Genomic DNA, 23,605 nt, shown 5'->3' with positions numbered 1-23,605 from the left:
AGCATAAAGGAAGAGAGAGAGGAAGAGGATTGACAGAATATTCAAACCCCTGAATCCATAGGGTCTCCTCCCATCAAACTATAATTTCTCTCTACTATGTAGTAGAAGACTCAGAAACCTCTACAGTCTGGGGACTGGCAGGTGGCATGTTGGTTAAGGGCACTAGACTCCCACAAGGCTGACTGTGGTTCAAGTACCAGACCTGGCGGTTTGCTTTCTCATTTACCCCCGCCACGCACACGCACACACACACACACACACACACACACACACACACACTCTGTTCTGCTCTGGTCAAATTAAAATATGAATAAAGTTAAATAAAATAATTCTTTTTTTTCTTTTTTTGGAGAGGTTTTTACTATAGGGCGTGTGTGCTCCCCAGCCACACAGAGAGAGACAGAAAGCGAGAAATCATCCCCCAAGGGGGGATGGCCACCCCGCAATTCCTTCTCCTCCATTCTCCTCTTGGGATCTTGGGTACACCCGTACACGCGCCTGGCGTGAGTTTAAGCCACAGGGTCCAGGACTCAAACTGCGGTCAACTATGTGGGAGTACAGCGACATAGCTATTATGCTAACTGCTGGTCCCTAAATAAAATAATTCTTAAAAATAATAATAATAATAAAAAAAAGCCTTTACATTCCAAAGCTTTTAGTCTAGTTCTTCTGGATAATTTTCTTAGGTTCACTTCCCATGTCTAGAGATCCCTCTGATAGGCTTTATTTGCATCCTAAAATAACACATCAAAAATAATAATAGTGAAACTTTCAGATTACCCTCAATTCAAAGATTGTCCTTGAGATTCAGAGATTCTTGACATTATTTCTGACCATCATTTGGTTGTCTTGCTAGAAAATGCACTAATCCTTAAGATTTTTTCTTGTTTGTTGTTATTTTTGGTTTTTGCCATGGGGCACATGCACTCACTGGAGAGAGATAGAGAGAGACAGAGAGAAGGAAAGTGAGAAATCATCCCTCATTGGGGATGGCCACATCTCAATACTCTTCTTCATTCTCATATTGGGATTTTGGGCATGCACATGTATCCAGTGTGATTTACAAGCTGCCGAGTTCAGAACTCAACCCATGGTCGACCACGTGGGAGTCTAGCATCTTATCTATCTTGTCACCTGCTGCCTCCCTCATGAACTATTTTATTTTCTTTTATTTAACTTTATTACTATCATTACTTTTTAATCATTTTTTAAATTATTGCATTCAACCACTTCTTTTATCAATGCAATGTCATTAAGTCAAAATAAAAAACAATACCCTTACTCCTCTAATGCCTATATATTATTTCTAACCTATATGACATCATAATTTGGTTAGTGGTCCATTTCTCCTTAACAGTCCACAAAGGCTTCTACATTCAGGATTGCCATCAATTATATGCCAAGAATATCGCAAAATTTTCTAAGCTATTCCAGCCTGTGAATTTTTTAAATGACTTAATGTGACACAAAATAAGACACATTAAAATCTAAATTTTGAGAAGCATAGTAGAGAGTGAAAAATCTTATTTGAGATCTGTTTCTTAGAGTATGTCAGCAATGAACATGAAAGCAGGTTTAGAGTATTCCATTAGGGATGCTTGGAAACTGTGGTAACTCTCAGACACACCGATCATGTGTAAAGACAAAGAACACTGCAGCTACCAGGGCCTCACTAGAATTGAGAAGTAACAGCAGGTAAAATGGAATAAAGGAGAAGTACGCAAGAGGCCAGAAATACTTGGAAATTTTAACAAGTTGGATATCAGAAAAAGAAATGCACAATCAACCTTTGCAAATTTATGACGGTTGGAAAACCACTGAGAGGAAAGAAAGAGAAAAGAATCTGGACTGGACTGTCTTTCATTCTCTAGCTTATGCCACATGGTAACCCTCTGTCAGGGCTCTTCTAAGTGGAAGGAGACACAAATGACAGGTTACAAATTCATAAACACAAAATAATTTTTATTTTTCTTACACTAGACTATCAGGTAGACAGACTATCACTAGAAAGAACAGCTGTCTAGTCTGTAAATTTTTTCAAAGCTATGTTAAAGTAAAATCTATCTTGAAGAAGACCTGTAAGAAGAGGAATGCAGGATAGTCATTTCAAAAATAATACTCATGTTGTGTAAAATGATGGGCACTGTATCTGAAAATAAATTCCTATAAAAGTTCTACTGTCCTAGAAAGCAAGCATCTACTTGTAGATTGGGTATTTCAGCAAATAAATGTAGTATATTAAGCAATGGGCTTCACAGTTATATTAAAACCTGCCCTGAAAAAAATCTTTGATCAGACAAAGCCAGTTAGGTCTCGTATATAGAAATGCTATATAGATTTCTGTATGTTGATTTTGTATCCTGCAAATTAACCATATTCATGTATTACTTCCAGGTATTTTTTCATGGATATCATTGAGTTTTCTATGTATACGATCATGTCATCTGCAAATAAAGAGAGTTTCACCTCTTCGTTTCCTATTTGAATACCTTTAATTTTATTCTCTTTTCTGATTGCATTGGCAAGGACTTCCAGTACTATATTGAAAGGAGTGGAGAAAGTAGTCATCCTTTTCTTTTACCAGTTTTTAGCGGAAAAGCTTTCAGCTTTTCTTTGTTCAGGATAATGTTCACTATGAGTTTTTCATAAATAGCTTTTATTGTGTTGAGAAATGACCCTACTATGCAAATTTTGCCGAGAGTCTTGACCATGAAGGGATGTTAGGTTTTGTTGTTGTTGTTGTTGTTGTTGTTGTTTTTTAGAGGTTTTTGCTATCGAGCGTGTGTGCTCACCAGAAAGAGACAGGGGCAGAGAGACAGAAAGTGAGAAATCCCCCCCACGATCCCTTCTCCTCCATTCTCCTCTCAGGATCTTGGGCATGCACATATGCCTGGTGTAAGTTTAAGCCACTGGATCTGGGACTTGAACCACAGTCGACTACATGGGAGTCCAGCAACGTAGCCATTACACCATCTGCTGGTCTGGTCCCAAGGGATGTTGTATCTTATCAAATGCTTTTTCTGCATCAATTGATATGATCATATGGTTTTTATCTTTCTTTCTGTTAATATGGTGAATTATTTATGGTTTTGTGCATGTTGAACCAACATTGCATTCCTGGAATAAAGCCTACCTGGTCGTGATGTATAATCTTCTACATAAGTTGTTGGATACAATTTGCTAGTATCTTATTGAGAATCTTTGTGTCTATATTAATCAGAGATATTGGTTTATAGTTTTCCTTTCTTGTCCTTTCCTTATCTGCATTTCTATATATAAACAGCAGGCAGACTAAGATTGAACTTAAAAACTAATTCCATTTACCATAACCACAAAAACTATAAGATACCTAGGAATAAATCTAACCAAAGAAGTTAAAGATCTCCATAAGGAAAACTATGAGAAGCTAAAAAAAGAAATTGAAAATGACATTAAAAAAAAGTGGAAGGACACCCCATGTTCCTATATTGGGAGAATTAATATAATCTAAATGGCAATTCTACCAAAATTAATCTACATATTTAACGCAACTCCAATCAAATTACCAAAGACATTCTTTACAGATCTAGAAAAGACAATCATACAACTTTTCTGGAACCATAAAAGACCTTGTATTGTCAAAGCAATTCTGTACAAGAAGAGTGGAGTGGGCGGCATCTCACTCCCTACTCCAAAAAATATACTATGAAACTTTGGTAATCAAAACAGCATGGTACTGGTACAGAAATAGACAGGTAGACCAATGAAACAGAATACAGTTCTAAGAAATAAACTCCCAAACATACAGCCAACTGATTTTTGACAAAGGGTACCAGTCAATCCAGTGGGAAAAGGAAAACCTAAATAGCAAATGGTGCTGGAAAAACTGGATATCCACCTGCAGAAAGATGAATCTGAACCCTTACTTCTCACCATTGACAAAAAATCAACTCAAAGTAGATCAAAGATCTAAACTTATGACCTCAAACTATAAAATTGCTCCTGAAAAACATTGGAGAAACTCTTGGAGACAATGGGGCAGGCAAAGACTTCTTAAATAAGACCCCCGAAACACAGTCATAATCCCAAAAATAGACAAGTAGGATTATATCAGATTAAGAAGTTTCTGCATGACAAAAGACACAGTAATAACTGTGGAATGCCAGCCCTCAGAATGGGAAAATATTTTTGTAAATTATGCATCAGATAAGGAACTGATAATCAGAATACACAAGGAACTCAATCAGGTGTCCTGAAAAAAGATCACCTACCCCATTAAAAGATGGTAGAATGGGTTGGAAAAAACCCACTCCCTAAGGATGACATATGAATAGCCAAAAGGCATATGGAAAAAAGCTCAACATACCTCACTGTAAAAGAGATGAAGATCAAACCTACAATGAGGTACCACCTAACCCCAGTCAGAATGACTAAGATTAAAAAGCAAAAAATGATAAGTGTTGGAGAGGATGTGGTGAAAGGGGAACTCTCTTACACTGCTGGTGGGAATGCAAATTGGTCCAGTCACTGTGGAGAACAATTTAGAGATTCCTCAAAGATCTACAAATAGAACTACCACACGATCCAGCAATCCTACTCCTTGGTATCTACCCAAAGGACAGAAGAATTCTTAATTGGAAAAGTGCTTGCACATAGATGTTTATTGCAGCACTATTCATGATTGCTAATACATGGAACCAACCCAAATGCCCAAGAACAGATGAATGGATTGAAAAACTGTGGCACATATACTCTATGTAATACTACTCAGCTGTAAAAAACAACAAGACCCTGGCTTTTGACAGAAAGTGGATGAATATGGAAGATTTACTGCTGAGTGAAGCAAACCAGGCTATGAAGGAGAGACACAGAATGTCTTCACTTAATATATACCAAGTGTCCACACTCTATGACTAAAACTGAACAACTAAAGGATATAAAAACATAGTAAATGGTTGTGAATACCAGATACAGTGTGGGAAGAGGGTGAGTGAAGAAGTAGAGTCTGAGGAAAGACATTAAGGAGAAAAATAGAAAGGTAAAGCATTTATGGGACAAGGAAATGGGTTATATGTTGAAGATAACTTTATAGTATTGTCAACTGGACTGGTGAGAAATGTACATGTTGAAATATTCACTTTGCAAGCTAAATAACGTGATTGAATGTATAAAAGAAATTGAAAAAAAAAATCCAGTTATGTCTCATAGGTAACCCAAACTTCACTTAAGGTGTAGATACAAAACAAAACTTAACTTGAACTAGTTCTTCAAGCATTCCTTGAGTTAATATGAGCCTTTTCTCTCAGTGCCTACATAAAAGAAAAAGTGAATCTTAAGGCTAGCCAATTCAAAGCTGCCAAATAACCTATAGTACATAACTATAACAAGGCAACTGTAGAACTATAATCTATCAAACATTTTCTTCGCTTTATATTCTCATTCACCCTATGAAAATATTTCCTTACAAATCTACCTTTCCTCGGCAGATCCCTGTTACCACTTTCAGTTTGGAACTGTCCAATTTATGAATTGTTGTTTGTTCAAATAAATTCTTTAAAATTTTATGGTGATTCTGATATAAGCATGTATGTAAGAGAAAAATATTATTAGCATATTCTGCTTTGTATGATGGTGCCACAGTAAACCCACATAGCGAAGTTCTGGGTTTGTGACTCAGGATCTGTTACTAAACACCAGGTGCATAATGTGTGCCCAGGATCCAGGCTGGCTAAGTCTGAGGAACAACTGCACTGTGAGGACCCTTCTGGGTATGCTCTCCTCTCTCTCATGGAAGAAATAAATAAACGTTGAATATATGATAATTTGAAAATTTAAGATAAGGGCTAACAGGTGGTGTAGCAGCTAAGGGACTGGACTCCTACATTACAGACCATGGTTTGAGTTCTAGACCTGACAGCTTGCTTTCTCATTCAGTCTCTCATTCTCTGGTGAGCATACAGGTCCTATGATAAAATAATAATAAATAAATAAAATTTAATAATTCTAAAAAGAAAATGTAAGACATTTAGCAAATATTCATCCCAAAACATACTTATTAAAATTTAAGGCACGTGAGGACCAGCAGATGGCATAATGGTTACATCGCTGGACTCCCATGTAGTTGACCACAGTTCATGTCCCAGACCTGGTGGCTTAAAACTCAAGCCAGGCATGTTTGTGTGCATGTCCAAAATCACAAGAGGAGAATGGAGGAGGGACTGTGGCATGACCATCACCACGACCCCCATGGGGTGATTTCTCACTGTCTCTCTGGCAAGTGCACATTTCCCTATAGCAAAAATCTCTCAAAAACAAAACAAAACAAAACAAAAATAAGGCATGTGCATAAATCTGATAATGAAAACATGGCATGTGATTTTACTTCTCTGGCCCCAAATTATTTTTTTGTAAACATTTATTCATTTCTTTCCTCTATAAGTGAGAGAGAGAGAACGATGGAGACAAAGAGGCACCACTGACAGGGTCTTCACACCACGATTCACCACCAGCTCAGCCGGCCACAGATCACCAGCATGTGATTTTCTAAAGACTGAAGGTTCTAGAGATTCTAAAGCATATTCCACAGAGTGAGATGGGCTGGCTTCTTCTCAAACTTATACAGGTGATATTTTTGATTCTTTCAAACACAAATTTAACTCTTTCTATTCAAATGTGTGCTCTTGTTTGCCTGAACAATCACTGCAAGCTCCTGAATCACACCTTTCATTAATTTCAAAACAGTACCCACAGTTAATCTTGAGTATCAATGAAATTGTTTCATATATATCTCTCATTTCTTTTTCTTTTTTTGGAGAGATTTTTCGCTATAGGGCACGTGCGCTCGCCAGACAGAGAGAGACATAGAGACAGAAAGCAAGAAATCACCCCCCAGGGGGGATGGTCACGCCACAATCCCTTCTCCTCCATTCTCCTCTCAGGATCTTAGGCACGCACGCCCTTGCGCCTGGAGTGATTTTTAAGCCACCACGTCTGGGACGCAAACCGCGGTCGACTACGTGGGAGTCCAGCGACATAGCCATTAAGCTAACTGCTGGTTCCCGTATATCTCTCATTTCTGTAGATGCACATTTATTCAAAATCTCAGTTATGGAAATGATAATGGTACTGAACACTCAAAAAAAGAAAACTTGAACTGAAGTTTTCATTATGCTTTAGCAAAGTTTACAGGTTGATATTTAAAATAATGCTTTGGAGTATTCCTTTCATTTTTTTTTTGGAGAGGTTTTATTGCTATAGGGTGCGTGCGCTCACCAGAAAGACAGAGAGACAGAGAGACAGAAAGCAAGAAATCACCCCCCAGGGGGGATGGTCACGCTGTAATTCTTCTCCTCCGCTCTCCTCTCAGGATCTTGGGCGCACACGCACACGTGCCCGGCGTGAGTTTAAGCCACTGGGTCTGGGACTCGAGCAGTGGTCGACTACATGGGAGTCCAGCGACATAGCCATTACACTAACTGCTGGTCCCTCCTTTCTTTTTTCTTGAGAGAGAGATTTTGCTATGGGGGTGTGAGCTCCCCAGAGAGACAGAGACAGGCAGACAGAAAGCAAGAAAAACCCCACCCCACCCACCCTAGGAGAGATGGCCACACTGCAATCCCCTCTCTTCCATTCTCCTAGCAAGATCTTGGGCATGCATGCACATATGCCTGGCATGAGTTTCAAGCTACTGGACTGGATCTGGGACTTAAACTGTGATCAGCCATGTGGCAGTCTAGCACCTTAGCCACTACATGGGGCATTTTCATGTCTACTTTCCAGATGAGGTAATAGAAATCTAAAGAGTATATGCAGGGCCAGCAGATGACATCATGGTGGAAGACACTGGATACCACATGGCTGACTGCATGGTACGAGTCCTGGACCAGCAACCTGAAAAACACACTGGGCACTCGTATATGTGTGTCCAAAATCACGAGAGGATAGCGAAGAAGGGACTGCAATTTGGCCATCTTGTGATTTCTCACTTTCCCTCTCTTTGTCTGTTTCACGTGCAAGTACATGTGCCCTATGGCAAAAATTCTAAAAAATAAAAAAGAATACATTCAAATGACTCATAAATATATGAACAAATGCTCTTCATTCTGCTTAGCACACAGTTAAGGACTAAGACAAGTACAAGAGAAATTCAAAAACTTCATGGAAAAATGGGATTAAAGTATGAGTTTATTTTGGTGCAAAAAGTTTTTTTTTTTTTTTTTTTTGATGTAAATACTTCTGCATGGGTAATATACCTTCACATTTGCCTTATTTTAAAATAATTAAGATGGGTACATGGGGACTGTTTAGTTACGTGCTCAATTTTCATAGTATATTCTGCTTTGTATGATGGTGCCACAGTAAACCCACATAGCGAAGTTCTGGGTTTGTGACTCAGGATCTGTTACTAAACACCAGGTGCATAATGTGTGCCCAGGATCCAGGCTGGCTAAGTCTGAGGAACAACTGCACTGTGAGGACCCTTCTGGGTATGCTCTCCTCTCTCTCATGGAAGAAATAAATAAACGTTGAATATATGATAATTTGAAAATTTAAGATAAGGGCTAACAGGTGGTGTAGCAGCTAAGGGACTGGACTCCTACATTACAGACCATGGTTTGAGTTCTAGACCTGACAGCTTGCTTTCTCATTCAGTCTCTCATTCTCTGGTGAGCATACAGGTCCTATGATAAAATAATAATAAATAAATAAAATTTAATAATTCTAAAAAGAAAATGTAAGACATTTAGCAAATATTCATCCCAAAACATACTTATTAAAATTTAAGGCACGTGAGGACCAGCAGATGGCATAATGGTTACATCGCTGGACTCCCATGTAGTTGACCACAGTTCATGTCCCAGACCTGGTGGCTTAAAACTCAAGCCAGGCATGTTTGTGTGCATGTCCAAAATCACAAGAGGAGAATGGAGGAGGGACTGTGGCATGACCATCACCACGACCCCCATGGGGTGATTTCTCACTGTCTCTCTGGCAAGTGCACATTTCCCTATAGCAAAAATCTCTCAAAAACAAAACAAAACAAAACAAAAATAAGGCATGTGCATAAATCTGATAATGAAAACATGGCATGTGATTTTACTTCTCTGGCCCCAAATTATTTTTTTGTAAACATTTATTCATTTCTTTCCTCTATAAGTGAGAGAGAGAGAACGATGGAGACAAAGAGGCACCACTGACAGGGTCTTCACACCACGATTCACCACCAGCTCAGCCGGCCACAGATCACCAGCATGTGATTTTCTAAAGACTGAAGGTTCTAGAGATTCTAAAGCATATTCCACAGAGTGAGATGGGCTGGCTTCTTCTCAAACTTATACAGGTGATATTTTTGATTCTTTCAAACACAAATTTAACTCTTTCTATTCAAATGTGTGCTCTTGTTTGCCTGAACAATCACTGCAAGCTCCTGAATCACACCTTTCATTAATTTCAAAACAGTACCCACAGTTAATCTTGAGTATCAATGAAATTGTTTCATATATATCTCTCATTTCTTTTTCTTTTTTTGGAGAGATTTTTCGCTATAGGGCACGTGCGCTCGCCAGACAGAGAGAGACATAGAGACAGAAAGCAAGAAATCACCCCCCAGGGGGGATGGTCACGCCACAATCCCTTCTCCTCCATTCTCCTCTCAGGATCTTAGGCACGCACGCCCTTGCGCCTGGAGTGAGTTTTAAGCCACCACGTCTGGGACGCAAACCGCGGTCGACTACGTGGGAGTCCAGCGACATAGCCATTAAGCTAACTGCTGGTTCCCGTATATCTCTCATTTCTGTAGATGCACATTTATTCAAAATCTCAGTTATGGAAATGATAATGGTACTGAACACTCAAAAAAAGAAAACTTGAACTGAAGTTTTCATTATGCTTTAGCAAAGTTTACAGGTTGATATTTAAAATAATGCTTTGGAGTATTCCTTTCATTTTTTTTTTGGAGAGGTTTTATTGCTATAGGGTGCGTGCGCTCACCAGAAAGACAGAGAGACAGAGAGACAGAAAGCAAGAAATCACCCCCCAGGGGGGATGGTCACGCTGTAATTCTTCTCCTCCGCTCTCCTCTCAGGATCTTGGGCGCACACGCACACGTGCCCGGCGTGAGTTTAAGCCACTGGGTCTGCTTGAGAGAGAGATTTTGCTATGGGGGTGTGAGCTCCCCAGAGAGACAGAGACAGGCAGACAGAAAGCAAGAAAAACCCCACCCCACCCACCCTAGGAGAGATGGCCACACTGCAATCCCCTCTCTTCCATTCTCCTAGCAAGATCTTGGGCATGCATGCACATATGCCTGGCATGAGTTTCAAGCTACTGGACTGGATCTGGGACTTAAACTGTGATCAGCCATGTGGCAGTCTAGCACCTTAGCCACTACATGGGGCATTTTCATGTCTACTTTCCAGATGAGGTAATAGAAATCTAAAGAGTATATGCAGGGCCAGCAGATGACATCATGGTGGAAGACACTGGATACCACATGGCTGACTGCATGGTACGAGTCCTGGACCAGCAACCTGAAAAACACACTGGGCACTCGTATATGTGTGTCCAAAATCACGAGAGGATAGCGAAGAAGGGACTGCAATTTGGCCATCTTGTGATTTCTCACTTTCCCTCTCTTTGTCTGTTTCACGTGCAAGTACATGTGCCCTATGGCAAAAATTCTAAAAAATAAAAAAGAATACATTCAAATGACTCATAAATATATGAACAAATGCTCTTCATTCTGCTTAGCACACAGTTAAGGACTAAGACAAGTACAAGAGAAATTCAAAAACTTCATGGAAAAATGGGATTAAAGTATGAGTTTATTTTGGTGCAAAAAGTTTTTTTTTTTTTTTTGAGACATTTTCCACTATAGGGCACGTGCACTCACCAGACAGACAGAGACAGAGAGACAGAAAGTAAAAATTCACCGCCCCCAGGGGGAATAACCACTCTGCAATCCCTTCTCCTCCATTCTCCTCTAGGGATCTTGGGCACATACGCACATGCACACGGCGTGACTTTTAAGCTACCGGGTCCAGGACATGAAACGTGGTCGACTACGTGGGAGTCCAGCGACATAGCCATTACACTAACTGCTGGTCTCCAAAAAGTTTTTTAAATCCAAAGTTTTTCATAATATGTATTTTTCATGAGCTTTTTGAAACCAGATAGAGTATATGATTCTATTTACATTAACTTAAAAAAATCAGTACGGTGGCTACTTATGGGAAGAAAGCATGGTGGGGAAAGGACTAGGGATGATGGTTCATAAGGGAACTTTTGTGATGCTAATCGTGGTGTATTTCTTCATCTGGCTAAAAGTTACATTGGTATGTTCACTTTGTAACAGTTCATCAAGCTATGCTCTTAGAATTTATATGTAATGTTCTAAATGTAGGTTATACTTTAACAAAAGTTTATCACAATTTTTAAATGATACTGTCATATTAAATTATTGCTCTTCTAAATGGGATGCAAGAGTACATATGTCTCAATTCATGAAATGACACAACCCTCTGAGGTAAACTGTGTTATTTTCACCATTTTACAAATGAGGAAACCTAGGCACACAGAAGTTAAAGAACATGTCCAAATCCCCAAACCATTAAGTAGTAAAGACAAGGTTGGAGTGAAGGCAGGCTGGCACCAGAGTCCCTAAGAATACTTGTGATCTGAGCCAGCTACTGGTGTGGTGGCTAAGGTGGCTACATCACTCAAAGCCAACTTCATGGTTCCAACCTTGGACCCAGTAGCTTGAAAATCAGTCTGGGCATTTGTGCATGTGTGCCCCAAATCCAAAGAAGAAAAGGGATTTATTTCAGTGTGGCCATCCCCTGGGGTGTGGGGGTTGGGGGGTGATTTCTTGTATTCTCTCTTTGGCGACTGCACAGGTCCCATAGCAAAAATTTAAAAAATAAAACAAAAATGTTTCTGTTTTTACACCAGTCCTGTGCTAAGACAGCATATTTCTTCATGTGCATTTAAAAAGTGTTTTGAAAATATAAGCACAGCCAACTCAAACAGTAACCTTCGCTAATGCTAATCACTGACCATTGCTTTCCTAAGTCAGGGCTCCAGAGGACAACACGTGTGTTTACAGAAGTCAAAGCATAATTTAAGAAAATAATAAAACAAGGATAAAATTCTATATAGTATTTTTCCTTTAAATGTGCTCATATTCTTAACAGACTACCTTGAAACTCTACTTCAGTTTTCTATTTTGAAGCATCTTTAGTGCCTATGATATAAAGAATGCTAGTGTTTAGAATTCTGTAAATCAAAATGATGAAGATCTGATCAGATCTGTTCTACCACTAGCAGAACAAACTCCATTACCTTTCTCTCATTTCATACTCAGCTGGAAAATAAGAGAATTATAAAATATTTAATGATATACTTCATGTGAATCCAGTTTATTAGTTATCTTGAAAGATTCTTCTCTTAGTTGGTTTGGTAGAGGAATTCTATATCATATATATTACAAACATATAAGAAACATGGTTATAAGAAAAATTGTGTTAGGACCAAATAAAAATTAGTTGTATGGTGGACACTGCAAGTAGAAATATGTATCAGTCCATAGTATTTTTATGGAGTGATGCTGTATTTATTACTCAATCAACAGAATTATGGTATACATGTAGTTGTTAGTACCAGTTGATTTAAGTTTAACAATGACAAATTATCAAAGTAATTTGAGTTTCAGTGTACTCAACTGGTTCTTACTTTACATTTAACAAGAAAATTGGTATCTTGGAAATAATTGACTTTGGGTTCTCAGGAACTTCTGCTTCTGGGCAGGTGGACAGGGTTCTATGTGAAATAATAATTGTCAGAACTATAACCAATTCCCTTGCAAAATCAAATCAACACATGTATACTAGTTTTTAGACTCCGTTTTCTGAAATGTGAGAAACAATGCCAGGACTGAGAATACCCATTATATTTCTAAGCTTTTTAACCAATTTTAAAGTTTCAAGATTTGGAAAATGTACTGTGCAATGAGCTATGCATTCATTTTCCTGATATAGCGTGAGAAAAATAAAATAACTCCCACATACCTTTATCTAACCAAGATGACAGCCAATCTCCAAAAAAGTTAATCTAAGCATGTGAAAATATACAATAGGGTAAAGTCAACATTTTAAAAAAGATTTTATATATATATATATATATATATATATATATAGAAAACCTTTTATATGCACACACACATATATATACACACAAGGTGTGTGTGTGTGTATTTAAATGGCTCTGTGCGTTTTCATCCCTTCTAACCTTATGAAATTAAAATTCAAGATAAGCCACTAAGTAAAGATAACTCAAAGAAACCCAATGATTGTCCTGCTAGATTTAATCCCTTGATGTTTCTCTATTATTCTTAGGACTAAATTTCAGTAGACACTAAAAGTTTGGTATTTTATTAAAGTCAGCTGTTCTCTCAGTATTTTGTGGTTCAAGAAGCTTAAAGAGCTGTGTGTTATGTCCATAATATTTGTAAACTTCAGTTGGTTTGGGAATATTTGGGAAGAAAAGCATTCTTCCTTTAGAGAGGAGTGAGAAGAAGGGATAAGTGAATTGACAAATGAATAGAGAACCACTGATAATATTTTTACTATCCAATGAAAACAAGGTTTTTGGGGTTTTTTTGGAGAGGTTTTCACTATAGGGCGCATGAGCTCGCCAGACAGAGAGAGAGAGAGACATAGAGACAGAAAGCAAGAAATCATCCCCCAGGGGGGATGGTCACGCCGCAATCCCTTCTCCTCCATTCTCCTCTCGGGATCTTGGGCATGCACGCACATGCGCCCGGCGCGAGTTTTAAGCCACCAGGTCCAGGACGCGAACCCGCGGTCGACTACGTGGGAGTCCAGTGACATAGCCATTACGCTAACTGCTGGTTTCCGAAAACAAGCTATTTATGTAAACAGAAAAATCTTTCATTTTGGAAACACATTTTCCATGGTTGAGTAATTTTGCACTTTAACAACTTTACTATTCCTAAATAGTAATGAGAACTGAAGCTAAATAGCTAATACTACCTTATCATTCATTTTGTGAATTAGAAGAAAAGAGTAAAACGATAATGTCATCGACTAACTACATCTTAAGAAAAGAGACAAATATATTACTAACATAAGACATTTTACACATGTGATGGAATAGGCTATCACTACTGTTTGTACTTATTAATAGGAAGCTTCCATATTAACTTCAGATCACATTTCCCTAAGAAAAATCTGGTATTATTTTCATTCATGATTTTCTTAGTGACAGTGCAGACTTCCCACATCTGCAGATATCAGTATTTCAGTAAGCAATAAAAAATTTAAGGTACTCTAACAATAGTGATATAATGATTCTCAAAAAAAAAAATTGAATATTGAATGACTATAGCATAAACCTACTTCACAGGCCTACTACAAAAATTAAATAAGATGCAAGTGTATCAGATATTCAAAAATTTTTGTTTTTCCTGTAATGAAAATCCACCTGGGCCAGCAAGATGGTGTGGAGTTTAAGGTACTGAATCCCACATTGCTGAATGTGCAATTCAACTCTGGACCCAGGGCTTGAAAATCATGCTGGGTATATGTGTGTGAGTGCCCAAAATTCCAAGAGGGTACAATGGAGAAGGGACATTCTCCCTGGAGGATGACTTCTCACTTTTCCTCCCTCTCTCTCTCTCTTTCTCCTTCTCTGGCAAGTGCACATGGCCTATAACAAAAAAAAAAAAAATTTGTTTTGAGAGGTTTTTGGTATAGAGCACATGCACTCACCAGGAAGAGAGAGAAAGAGAGACTGAAAGGGAGAAAACACGCCCCCCAGGGGGATGGCTACGCCACAATCCCTTCTCCTCCATTCTCCTCTCGGGATCTTGGGCATGCATGCATATGTGCCCAGCGTGAGTTTAAGCCACTGGGTCTGGGACTTGAACCACAGTCGGCTACATGGGAGTCCAGCAAAATAGCTGGACTATTGACTATTATGTCAACCTATAACAAAACTTAAAAAATACATAAGCAAACAAATTAAAACTGAAAAAAAAAGGAAAGAGAGAGTGAGAATCTACCTAAATCTTTTTATCACAGAGTACCTACAATTAAAATAAAACATACTGTTATATAACTAGGCTATTAAACTGATTAAGTATTTATTAAATACCCAGAATGCACCTAACATGCGTGTGATATCTACATTCTAGTTTGCTATATTTTAGTTTAGAGAAGATGCACACATGAAGCAACGATGGAAATCATGAAACTGTGCCATTTAGTGCATATGCTGCAAACAGTAATGGTCAGAGATGGAAACAAGAGCATACAGAAGGGAAGGAGGTCATAATTTCTGTGATGTATGATCCTATAATTGTATAGTTTTACAATATTACAATAGCTTCAGTATCTTTATGGAAGCACTCTGAAACTGAGTTTTCTCTAAGTCACATAAGCATAGGACTAATCACTTCCGTGTAAGTTACCCAAATAATGTTTCATGTCAACTGATACTTGGGTATTTGGCACATTATATTTTTTTTCTTTCCTTCCACTTCACAGGACTTTATAAACGTAGCCTCCAAAATCAGATCCTGGGAGCTATTTATAAGTATTTCACTCAAAATGGGAGTAAAATCATTATGTATTTCAATGGAATATAAGGTAGAACGAGCTGCAAAATTCATGCTTTAGTTTATTAACTCTTAGCACCAGGGACAAAGTGGCTCTTGATGGTGAGAAGGCTGAGTATTATGCAATCTCCCTGTGATGAGAGCAGTTACCTTAGGATCAGCTGTGAGCAATTTGAATGCATGATATACTTGAGATTCCTTTACGCCACCACCAAGATCCAAGAAGTTGGCTGGCTTCCCACCATTGAGGAAAATGATGTCACAAGTAGCCATGGCGAGCCCAGCACCGTTCACTGTGAAATGGAAATGGCACATAATACGAGATAAATTTAGTAACATGTAAGGCTTCATAAACTTTTTTCCCTCCCCCATATTTCCAAAAGAGAGCCCTGTCATTACCAGGCCAATTTCTTTCTGTTTGAATTCTGTTCAACCAGTTCATTTCACAGACTTTTAGGATTTAAAAATATAAAAAAATCAAAAAATGCACATACAAAAAAAAAGACAAACAAAAAAAGGATTTACTGCCAAGTTAAATCAGTCTAGGGAACAGAAAGAAGGGAAATGATTAAGTAACCAATGTGAGTTAGTAGGAGAGAATTCTTGGTTTTAGAATCCGCAAATTTAACAGGATGAGGAAAGAGAGAAAAAGACTATGAGAAGTTGCTAAGGGCCAATGAATTATATTTAATATACTCTAGAAGACTTGAATAAGGAGAAGTCTTTTAATTCTTTACTTGTTGAGAATATGCTTCTTTGAATGCGGCATCTCTCTGGGACTGAACCACAGAGAATCCCAACTTCAATTGAGTTCATACTTTTTTACACTTAGTGCATGTTTACACTTTTTTACACTTAGTGCATGTTTATATTGTTATCTGGATAAACTCAGAAAACAAATGACAGCACTAAAAACAATATTCCTATCCCTTTGTTCCTCTTTTAAATTAATATGAGAAATTTTCACTAGCAACCCAATCATTAAAATCAAAATGTGTCAATATTTGGGAACCAGCAGTTAGCGTAATGGCTATGTCGCTGGATTCCCACGTAGTCGACTGCGGTTCGTGTCCCGGACCCGGTGGCTTAAAACTCACGCCGGGCGCGTGTGCGTGCGTGCCCAAGATCCCGAGAGGAGAATGGAGGAGAAGGGATTGCGGCGTGACCATCCCCCCTGGGGGGTGATTTCTCGCTTTCTGTCTCTATGTCTCTCTCTGTCTGTCTGGCGAGTGCACGCGCCCTACAGTGAAAATCTCTCAAAAAAAAAAAAAGTGTCAATATTTTAGAAATTTTCCTTGCTTTATGTTTTTATTCATTCATGATAGAGTATATGCATGTGTGTGAGAGAGAAACAGGATCACTCTCCTTCTCTTAGGGCTTGATCATGCTGTGATCACCTTCCTCCAGTCCTCCTGCCTAGCACGATCCTGGGCACGAGTAATTTCAGGCCAACAGGTAGGCGGACTCAAGCTGCAGATGGCATGTGGTTTCCAGCTCCATAATCCTGTGCAATACTGACTATACCACAGAGGGTGGACTTTAAAGCATCTTTCTTAACAAACCAAGTAAAAAGTTTTAATGCCAAATTCTTATTTTATTGATCAATTGCCTTTTTTTAATGCTTAATTACATGAAATTACTTTCTTAGGTTAGAAAGCAAAAACAAACAAAAATACTCAATCTTCCTACATGTAGTGGAAACTCTCAAGGTACTCTTCACTTTTTCTAAATCTTAAATTCCCCAGACAAGGCTATGACCTGTGTATAATTCAAGTAAGTCTGGGGTAACTAAAATAAAAAACTGGCTATGCAGGAACTGAAAATAATTTGAAATGTATCAATGATAGGTTTTGTAACTGCTCCTTGTTCAAATCATGCACATTCCTATAGATGCTACAAAGAATGTATATTTAATTTATTCTAAACTCACTGTTACATTTTTCCCCTTTCTAAATGCCTACAAATATTGAGAGCATATTAGCTTATCAGAATTAGAATGATGAGAGTGCTGTGGTATATCACAGTTATTGCTCCAATACAAAGCAAGAGCTTTTGGTATCACTTGTAATTAAATGTCATTTTCTATTGCACTGAACAGCAAACTACTAGATAAGGTCTCTTCAGTTCTGAATATAATGATACTGCTCAATTTAATGAGCTACAAATCTTTTTTATTTTAATTTGATTAAGATTAAGACCTTGGTTTCCAGTGCAATGAATTGGTTCTACTAGAAACAGTCTTGTGCAATTAAGTCAGAAGCATATAAATTTCAGCTCTATAAGCTATGGACAGTATCACTGATGCCATTGCTCAGTAACTCCATTCTTACCTCAGCTAAATAAGCCATTTGCACAAATTTAGAAGATTATGGTGATATCAATTATTTTATTAATAAACTTGTAAAATGGATGACACATTTTACCATTTTGTTATCACAGCACCTGAAAATTTAGTAACATGATTTAAGCATATGCCCTCTTCCTCTGAAAGCAATTTTGTTTTAAATTTAAATTTCAGAGTAGTTATTAACATATTAACACTGATTCGAGCAAAAAAGGTTTTGATTTTCACTAAACAACATTTGATAGAGATGCTTTAAATCTATGGTTCTTGACAGGGTAATTTTTTTTTTTTTTGAGAGCTTTTTTGCTATAGGGTGCATACGCTTGCCAGAAAGACAGAGACAGACAGAGAGACAGAAAGTGAGAAATCACTCCCCAGGGGTGATGGCCATGCTGCAATCCTTTCTCCTCCATTCTCCTCTTGGGATCTCAGGCATGCATGCACACATGCCTGGCATCCGTTTAAGCCACTGGGTCCAGAACTCGAACCACAGTAGACTACATGGGAGTCCAGTGACACAGCCATTAGGGCAACTGCTGATCCCTCGACAGGGGTAATTTTGTCTATCAGAGACATATGAAAATGTCTGGAAACATGTTTACTTTTTGGTTTTCATACTCACAACTGAGGGTTGTTAGTAGCAGGTAGAGGATAGGGAGGCTGTTAAATATCTTATAATGCCAAAGATAGCCCCTCTAGCAAAGATTTACCCTACCAAAAGTCTCAATAGTGTCAACGGTGAAATACTCTGCTTTAAACCACTGACCACTAATCAAAATAAACTTTGAGAAGAACTTTGAATTGTTTCCTAAGATTTTTTAGGTATAAAAAAAACAAAAACAAAAAACCCTCATATATTTATTTGCTGTTGACCAATAACATTTTGGAAATTGGAGGTTACTAAGTTCTGTAAAAAACCTGTAAAGCATTCATCTGATACAACTGCTTCTTACCAAAGCAGGCGATGTTCCCGTCCAGGCCTATGTATTTTAGATCGTATCTGGCAGCTTCATTTTCAATGGGCTCATTCTCTGATTTGTCATCCATAGCAAATATGTCCTTTTGTCGGAATTCTGCGTTGTCATCAAAGTTTATCTTGGCATCAAAACAGACAACTAAATAAAGAAAAAAGGAACACACCTGAACACCTCTTGAGAATCTATAAATTATATTCTCCAGGCTGGTAGACAAAGGAGAAAGAAAAGAAAAATAGTGTCTTTTTTCTTTTTTTCCTCTTTTTTCTCTCATACTCCAGGCAAGTGGAGTTTCTCTGGCTTTCTTGACCTTTAAGCTATATAGCTACAAAGACAAACATGGTTCCTGCTCTCAAGGGACCTATATTCTAGTAAAGCGCAAGAGTTCTTGTTCTCAAGAGACTTACATTCTAGTAAAGAGCATAGCAATTTATATCTGCTGGACTCTATTCGATAAAATAACAACAGTTGCCATCACCCATTGAAAGCTCCAGATCAGCACGGCTGCTCACAACTTTCATTTATTATTTTCTGCTTCTGTTTTCAGTATTTAACTCCTGTGTATCACCTTTCCATTTTATGTGAAAGACTAGAAAATAACACTAAGGCATTTGTCCTCCTTTGTCCTGATGTTTCAGTGATTATTTTTTTTTACATTTAATTTTTATGTAATCAGAATCCTTTCTAATATTTCTAAAAGATTTGGCAGAAAGAATACTTAGGCTCCAGCCATGGAAGCATATGCTTCTATGACACAGTGATCTGCAGGCTGGGACCACACGGTAAGCCTGGGTTTGATTCGCAGTTTCAACCGAAAGGCCAGCAGTGGTGGTACGTGCCTATAATGCCAGTAATTTGAAGGGATTGGGGCAGGAGGATCATGAAGTTGAGGCTGCCCTGGGCAAATGTGAGCCTGTCTGAAAAAGAGCCCAGTGAGGTGGTATGCGCTTATAGTACCAACTGGGAGGTTGAAGCAGACGACTGTGACATGGCAAGACTCCATTTTAAAAGCAAACAAACAATAACATATCTTCATATGGCTACTATTTTGGGGGGTGGGGTGGGGTAGGAGAACTTGAAATTACTCTTTGAGCAATTTCCAGTATACAGTACTAACTCTGTACTCTTGATAAAAACCACCTAGATGCTCTCTGAACCTTGGTTTTCTTATTTGAAAAAAAATGCAAATAAGAATCCTGAGTCTACTGATGTGCTAGCTCTGCAGTTTGCTAAAACTAAGGTCATACAGTTGATCTGTGCAAGACCATCTTATCACTCTTTTGATTCAAGTTATAAAACACTAGAAGACCATGACTGGTCAGTTACAATGCCAGAATGTCAGGCATTATCAGCACTACTATCCTCGACTGCTGATAGAAATCTCCATTTCTTATTGGCCAAGAGCCCTGGACACAGGAAAACTCATTCCATGACAGGGATGGGCCACATAGCACTTTCCTTGATTTACCAGAGATCTTCTACACTTACAGGGAGAGATGGCAGTGGGGTGGTATACTTGGTGCCTGGGTTCTACTCCACTTAGTATCTGTCTTACAGTAGAAATCAGTTACCTGTAATACAGGCCATCTCAGCATTCCTTCACTTAATTTATGAAACTGACAGGCAAAAATTTTTTACCAAGAATTTGCCATTACTACCTATTCATCTTGGGCACTGCTGACAGGCACCTAACTCTTGAAAGGAATACAACCACCTGGCATATCTCACTGAAAAGTAATGGCCAGTCTGCTAATCTGGCTGGCTTCCTGTGTTGAGAAAACACTGCTGCAGTGTAGAATTCTGGGGTTACAGACCTGAGGTGAAAGTCTGTCTACCGCTATACTGAAGCACTCTGATACAGATCTGCATACAACTGGCATATTAATACCTAAGAATACTTGGTATAAATATATACCCAGACCACAAACAACTTAAAAGTAGCACTGACTGACAAGGGAGAATCTTATATGGAAGTTAATGTCTGCTGGAATCCCTAGTCTTGCCACAAAATGCCCAAACAATTTGCCCGCACACTGTGAATAAATGGAGTGAATGAGTAATTACTTTCTAGAATACTGAAATCTTAATGATGGCATCCTACAATTATCAGAGGAATTGGCCAATGGTCTCTGCTTGCTACAATGGCATTTTCTCAGCAGTTAATGACCAGTATAATAATCAATAGAAAAGCAACTTCATTCTTGGCTTTCCACTGGGTTTATAAATACATTCTAATTAATTTATGAGTAATTTTCACTCCTCCATTACTCACTGGCAAGACTACTTGTAACTGACACCATCTAAATAAATGGGCGAAAGCTATCAAATTGACTTCCTAAGTGAAGAGTTTCAAATAAAGAATTCTTGGTTGAGATCAATAAACCAGTAAGTCAACATAATTCTAAGCTGATCTTTGCCCCTGACAAAGACTAAACTTATAAGCTGCTTGAGAAAGAACATAATTAAAGAATATATCTGCAAAGTTCAAAAGGCAGTACCAGCTAAGTGCTTGCAAAGCCAAATTTTCAAAAGATGTTTTCCGGTGGGATTATGTACATGCCAAGAACAGAAGCGAGTTCATTGTCTGGGGATCCCCTGGAGAAAACTGTACAGTTTGCCCAGACATGAAGATGAAGACTTTGGGATAAAAGGAGTGTATATCTACAATGGTACCCAGCCAACCACTCCTTTTCTGTAGAGAAAACATAATGACATGCTATGTCAAAGTATGTGTATTCCAGTACTTTGGAAAGTTAAAAATACTATACACATGAGTAAGAGGACTAGAGGTTAAGAAAGAGGACACCCAATCAAATTGCCATCCTCAGGTCCAAATCTTTTTGGAGGGGAAGGGATAGAATATTCAAGAAGGTAGGGACCCTCTTAAACAAGTATTGCTCTATCTGGTTAATATTCTAAAAGTTGTTTGTGATTACATTTTGGATTTTTGGTTCTGATTCCTGACAGAGTTTCTAATCCCTTGGGATTTCCTGGGAGCTAGGAGAATCTTCTGTCCTAAGAAGGCAATTCTCGAATAGAGGCTGGTCACCAGAAAGACAAAACTGGGATTAGATGCTAAGAACTCTCAGCACACTTCCCCTAACCCTGCCACCCCCACCTCTCAACCTTCAGGGAGCAGAACAGGGATGGAAATTCAGTTAAAATGTATCATGCTTAGGACCAGCAGATGGCATAGCAGTTATGTCACTGGACTCCTGCATAGTCAACTGCAGTTTAAATCCTGTACCCAGCAGCTTAAAACTCAAACCAGGCACATGTGCATGCATGTTCAATATCCTGAGAGGAGAATAAAGAAGGGATTGTGGCATGGCTATCTCCCTGGGGGTGATTCCTCACTTTCTGACTCTCTATCTCTGTCATGCTGGCGAGCACATGTGCCCTATAGCAAAAACCTCTCTAAAATATCATGCCTATGTAACAAGGCCTCCATAAAAAGTCCTGAACTATGGGATTCAAAGAGCTTCTGGGGTTGCTGAGCTCACTGAGGTGTCTGGAGAGTGACTTGCCTGGAGACGACAGAGAGCTTCACACTTTTTCTCACATGGCTTTCCCTCTTCCTCTGGTTCTTTCCTATCATTTGCATCTTGTAAAATTTCCTCCGTAATAAACTGATAATAATAAAGTTTTCTTTGAGTTGTGTGAGCCATTCTATAAAACGATGGAACCGAGCAGAGGGATGTAGGAATACCCAATTTATAGTTAATGGGTCAGAAGTATCAGAGGCTAGACTTGGTGACTAGCACCTGAAGTTGAGGGCAGTATTGGAGGACTGAACCTTTAATCTACGGGATCTGACGCTATCTCCAGGATGACAGTGTGAGAATTAAATTGAATCACAGGACATTTAGCTGGTATCTGAGAATCGTACAGTGTGGGAAAGAAACGTTCACATCTGTTTCAAGAAGTATTCTGTATTGAGAATACAGCAGGAGGAAACCATTTGTTTTTGTCTTTCTGCACATATTTGTAAACACACCGAGTGGTTTCCTGCCTCACTGACTCAGTCAACGAAGCTGCATCACCTAAATGCTTTTCCTTGAACTGGACCATTTAATGTGGACTCTAGTGTAACAAACCCTTGGACATGAATGACTGCTCCGGCACATCCTAGCCATCTAGCCCAGGGCTCATCACCTCCCTTAAGATCAGTGACCTTGTCTATAAAATGGGAATCAGAACATTTTCCACTGCATGGAGTTAGTGGAAAGAGAAACTATGTAACACAATGAGCCTCACAGACAGCTGGGCAATTGCTGGGCATTATTATTACCATCACCCTTCTGCTTACACTGCTGTTTTCCACTTAGAGCTTCCCATTATTGAGGCCCAGGTTACAGAACTCCCCTGTCCTCCTATCACTAAAAATTACCTATATGCTGTCCCATTCCCTTTTGATCCCAGGCTTCTGTTTAGAGTAAATTTAGACAAATACCTACTGAAGTTTAGAGATGTACAGGCTACCTACAATTTTCAATAAAGAGTCATCTCCTACTCTCCTGTACTGTTGGTGGGAATGTAAATTAGTACAGCTGTTGTGGAGAACAACACGGAGGTTCCTCGAAGAACTACAATAGTACCACCAAATGATCCAGCAATTCCATTCCCAGGTATTTTCCCAAAGGCTAGGGGTGCACTCATCAGGAAAAGTGCTTG

General features: G+C 38.7%; 1 protein-coding gene across 1 annotated transcript in view; it reads right to left on the bottom strand.

The window, feature by feature from the left end:
* SUCLG2 (succinate-CoA ligase GDP-forming subunit beta) overlaps positions 1-23,605 on the bottom strand; it is a 303,376-nt gene that overhangs the window by 94,001 nt on the left and 185,770 nt on the right. Inside the window, exons 8-9 of the mRNA XM_006160361.3 lie at positions 18,911-19,072; positions 15,764-15,906 (exon numbers count right to left, since the gene is read on the bottom strand). Of these exons, the coding sequence (XP_006160423.3) occupies positions 15,764-15,906; positions 18,911-19,072 (305 nt within the window). The remainder of the gene's footprint in view (positions 1-15,763; positions 15,907-18,910; positions 19,073-23,605) is intronic.

Source organism: Tupaia chinensis, unplaced genomic scaffold (genome assembly GCF_000334495.1).
Source record: "Tupaia chinensis unplaced genomic scaffold, TupChi_1.0 Scaffold000682_1, whole genome shotgun sequence".
Lineage (NCBI taxonomy): Eukaryota > Metazoa > Chordata > Mammalia > Scandentia > Tupaiidae > Tupaia > Tupaia belangeri.
Note: the sequence above shows the minus strand (reverse complement) of the source record. Positions and strands in the feature narration are given on the sequence as shown.